The sequence below is a fragment of the Seriola lalandi genome, unplaced genomic scaffold (assembly GCF_002814215.2).
Source record: "Seriola lalandi dorsalis isolate HSWRI2012SDOR001 ecotype SW California unplaced genomic scaffold, Sedor1 jcf7180002054436, whole genome shotgun sequence".
NCBI lineage: Eukaryota > Metazoa > Chordata > Actinopteri > Carangiformes > Carangidae > Seriola > Seriola lalandi.
This window is the reverse complement of record NW_019524989.1, coordinates 9,632-13,758: the sequence shown is the minus strand read 5'-3', so window position 1 is coordinate 13,758 and position 4,127 is coordinate 9,632. Positions and strand designations below refer to the sequence as shown.

General features: G+C 48.0%; 1 protein-coding gene across 1 annotated transcript in view; it reads right to left on the bottom strand.

Annotated features, from left to right (window-relative positions):
* Nucleotides 1-4,127, bottom strand: part of LOC111658283 (Na(+)/citrate cotransporter-like) — a 17,437-nt gene that overhangs the window by 6,370 nt on the left and 6,940 nt on the right. The window contains exons 3-8 of the mRNA XM_023410747.2: nt 3,918-4,054; nt 3,544-3,776; nt 2,740-2,913; nt 1,565-1,748; nt 1,245-1,367; nt 956-1,168 (exon numbers count right to left, since the gene is read on the bottom strand). Of these exons, the coding sequence (XP_023266515.1) occupies nt 956-1,168; nt 1,245-1,367; nt 1,565-1,748; nt 2,740-2,913; nt 3,544-3,776; nt 3,918-4,054 (1,064 nt within the window). The remainder of the gene's footprint in view (nt 1-955; nt 1,169-1,244; nt 1,368-1,564; nt 1,749-2,739; nt 2,914-3,543; nt 3,777-3,917; nt 4,055-4,127) is intronic.

Here is a 4,127-nt window from a genome sequence, read left to right as displayed (position 1 = left end):
GGGTGGGAGGGTCAAGTGTCATTAAAACCAGAGTAGAGCAGCAACTCTGTTCCGCCCTGATTCTAAATGAATCTGCTTCTTTAAATAATAATCCAGAGTCACTGGATCAAAGACTTTAACCACGTCTGAAAAGTCGTGATATGTTTCAGCCTCTGTGACCTGCAGCCTAATAAAGCGAACAGCTGATCTCAGTCCAGCGCCACAGGTCAGACCTGCAGCTGTTGACGTGACATGAGTTGAGCGTTTGTACCCAGGACACGTTTCCTCTGTTTGTTCTTCGCCTCTGATTCCTGTTGGTTCAGAGGTTTTTGTCCTGAGGCGACGTCTGAGTTTAACTGAGAGTTCATTCATTCCTGCAAACTTTTTCCACTTTACATTAATGCACACACACACACACACACACACACACACACACACACACACACAGACATTTGGGGTTAATTCTAACAGAGTTTTAAAGTTTCACATTTAGAGCAAAATGTGAAAGAAAATGAATTACTACAGAGAGAGACTGGACCACTGAGACTGGACCACTGAGACTGGACCACAGAGACTGGACCACTGAGACTGGACCACTGAGACTGGACCACTGAGACTGGACTACAGAGACTGGACCACTGAGACTGGACCACAGACACTGGACCACAGAGACTGGACCACTGAGACTGGACTACAGAGACTGGACCACAGAGACTGGACCACTGAGACTGGACCACTGAGACTGGACTACTGAGACTGGACCACTGAGACTGGACCACTGAGACTGGACCACTGAGACTGGACCACTGAGACTGGACCACTGAGACTGGACCACTGAGACTGGACCACAGAGACTGGACCACTGAGACTGGACCACAGAGACTGGACCACTGAGACTGGACCACAGAGACTGGACCACTGAGACTGGACCACAGAGAACAGACGGTCTGGAACAGGAAATGCTTGTGGGACTCACTCGGCCTTGGCGTTGAAGACGTGCGTGGCCCAGCCGTCCATGAAGCTGGGGTCTCTGGTGAACCACAACGCCACCATGAGGATGAAGAGCGCCAGGACGCTGACCTCCCCGTAACTCATGGGTCCCAGACGACGATGCTCGTCCCGGATCACCTCGTACGCCGCTCGCTCCTTCTCTGATTGGACGGCCCCGCAGCCCCACGTCCTCCGCAAGCTGCAACACAACAGGTCATCAGGACCTTCACCCCGACTCACAAACAGGAAGTGGTTTTGGTGTTGAGGCGACTCACTTGCAGCCGACGTAGAGGAACTGAAGCCAGAACCAGGCGAGCGTCAGCATCAGCACCATGGTGGGGAAGGCAAACGCAAACCAGGACGCAAAGTTGATGACGTCCCCGTTCTGAGGGAAGAGTCTGCGAGAGACAACCAGACAGGAAGTTTTCTTTCAGAATAAGACAGACAGGAAGTTTCCCTTCACAATAAGACAAACAGGAAGTTTCATTTCACAATAAGACATCCTGCTTCTATAAAACAGACTCACAGACAGAGGAGGGAGGTCAGGAAGCGTCAGAACACCAGGGTCTTCCTGTGTTCGTGGATCAGAACTTACTGGCTCATCTGTCCGATCAGGACCAGGTTCGGTCCGGTTCCCGTCAGAGTGGCGATGCCTCCGATGCTGGCGGCGTAGCACACACACAGCAGGAGGCCTTTACTCATCCTCCTCCTCTCCTCCTCCTCGTCGCTCAGCTCCTCCAGCTCCATCTGACAGCAGACGTTCTCCACGGACACGACGGCTGCGACAGAGGCGTTTACAGACTGTTACACCAGTTCCTTATCTACAGACAGAGAGCCGAACTCACAACGTCTGTCTCCACTTTCTTATAGTATTATGACTTTATTCTCATAATATTACAATTTTATTCATTAAATATTACGTTTTTCTTCAAAATTACAATGTTTAAAATCATATTATGTCTTTTTTTTCTTGAAATATTACAACCTCTACCAAAGACCATGATGTTATTCTAAAAATATTACAACTTTTTCTTGAATTTTTCTTTTAAAAAAATTGCTTTTTTTAAAGTGTATTTTATTTTTACTTTTATGGTTTGTTTTTTTAATTTCCCTCATTGTTGTTTTGAGTTCATTTCTATAAAAAACAACTTGCAGACATGAATCTTCCTGCAGACATGTGGTGTGGTAATGAATGTTTGACTGAGATCTCATTGAATTTGACCTTAAATCACCACGTTTTGGAGCTACAATAAAACTCCCCTTATTTTTTGTAGGGGAATGTAAACAGGAAGTATAGCGTTCTTCAGCCTTTATTTGTTCACATTTTGTCCCATTGAACGTTATCAGTTCCTGTTTGCAGTGCATCATGGATGTACAGACTGTCACTGGATTATTGTGAGACTGAAAGAAACTTTAAAACTTGAGGATTTTGAACAAAGCTCTGCAGGTGTGACGAGCGGCTTGTTTTCTATGATTTCTAAGAGGTTTTATGGACATTTACTCACCACTGACATCACTGATGATCATGTGCGTGGAAGGTGTGAGTCATACTGGATCTAACATGTGTTTCGTGTCTGTGTGATCAGATTTAAGAGTTATGACTTGAAGTGTGAACGTGAAGTCTCGGATGTTACAGCATCCAATAAAGGTTTTCAGAGGCGTCCCAGCTCTGAAAGTCAATACATACAAGTCTTCCTGCTCAGCCGGACGAAGGTTGTACGGCAGCTACAGACAGTACAGTCCATCTTCGTATATGAATGTAGGACTCACCAGGTCCAGCACTGGTCCCATCTGAAGGAGGTTTGTCTTGTGGTGTTGGTTTGACGATCTCCTGCTTGTCCATGTGACCCTCTGACATCACTGTCTGCTCAGGGGACACGTTGGTGTCCTGCAGGTCGCTGGTTTTCTCTGAGTCGCCTTGTGCCTGGATCGTCCCGGTCGCACCTGGGAGGAAACAGGTTCATATTTGATGAATCCATGAAGCCACTTTTGCATCAGAATCTGAAGTCAGCCAGTAAAACACTGGATCCGACTACCAGAGAGTATTACCATGACATGTCCCGACAAGCACAGACGGGGAAAATAACCACTTTCATTGGCTTAGTCTCCACAAGAACCACATTTACTTCAGCCGGCAGTGGAACCTGTTCTGGAAAGACGATTGTGGATTTGAAAACGTATTTATTGTCAGTGACTCTTTTGAACGTGACGACGATTGTCTTGTAAAATAACTAGAACCAGCTCCTCGTGGTCGTATCCCTCCGCCACTCGGACTCGTTTCAGGTCACTTCCTGTTTATCCAGAGTCAGAGAAAATATGAACCATCTGTTTGAAATTTTGTCATAATTGCTGTGAAGTCTTGAGTAATGGCTAAAAATGTTTTGTGAGGTCACACTGACCCTGACCTTTAACCTTTAGCCACCAAAATCTAATCAGTTCATCCTTGAGTCCAAGTGAATGTCATGCCGTTACTGAGACATCGTGTCCACGAGAATGAGACAAAACGAAAACCTGAAAACAAAATGGCTGCTGACACAGTCTACACAGTGAATGAGCAGGTGTGTTGAGGAGCACCTTTGTCCGGGACGCTCAGAGCGACGGTCTGCAGGACGCTGACGGTTTTCTCCTGGTGCTCCTGGTGCAGAACCACAGTCCTGCTCTGGCTCTTGGTCGAGGGTTCAGAGTCCACGTTGCCGTGGAGCTGGTCCAGGACGGCCTGGACGATGGGGACCATCATGGCGGTGGTGGCCGTGTTGCTGATCCACATGGACAGGAAGGCCGTCACTCCCATGAACCCCAGCATCAACCTGGGACACAGGGGAGGAGGAGGGGGTGGAAACATGGTGATGCTTCAGTCCACAGAGTGGTGACACGTTCACCTTGTGCTTTTATTCTGAAATATTTGCTGAGCTCTCTCATGGTGAGGTTTCACAGAGACCAGGACTCACAGGGCGGGTCGCACGCCGACCAGCAGCAGCACTCTGAGGGCGATGCGTTTATGGAGGTTCCAGTGCTCCACGGCCACGGCCACCATCAGCCCCCCCACAAACAGCATGTTAGTGTCCTTCAGGTACTGCATACACACCTGTACCACACACACACACACACACACACACACACACACACACACACACACACACACACACACACACACACAC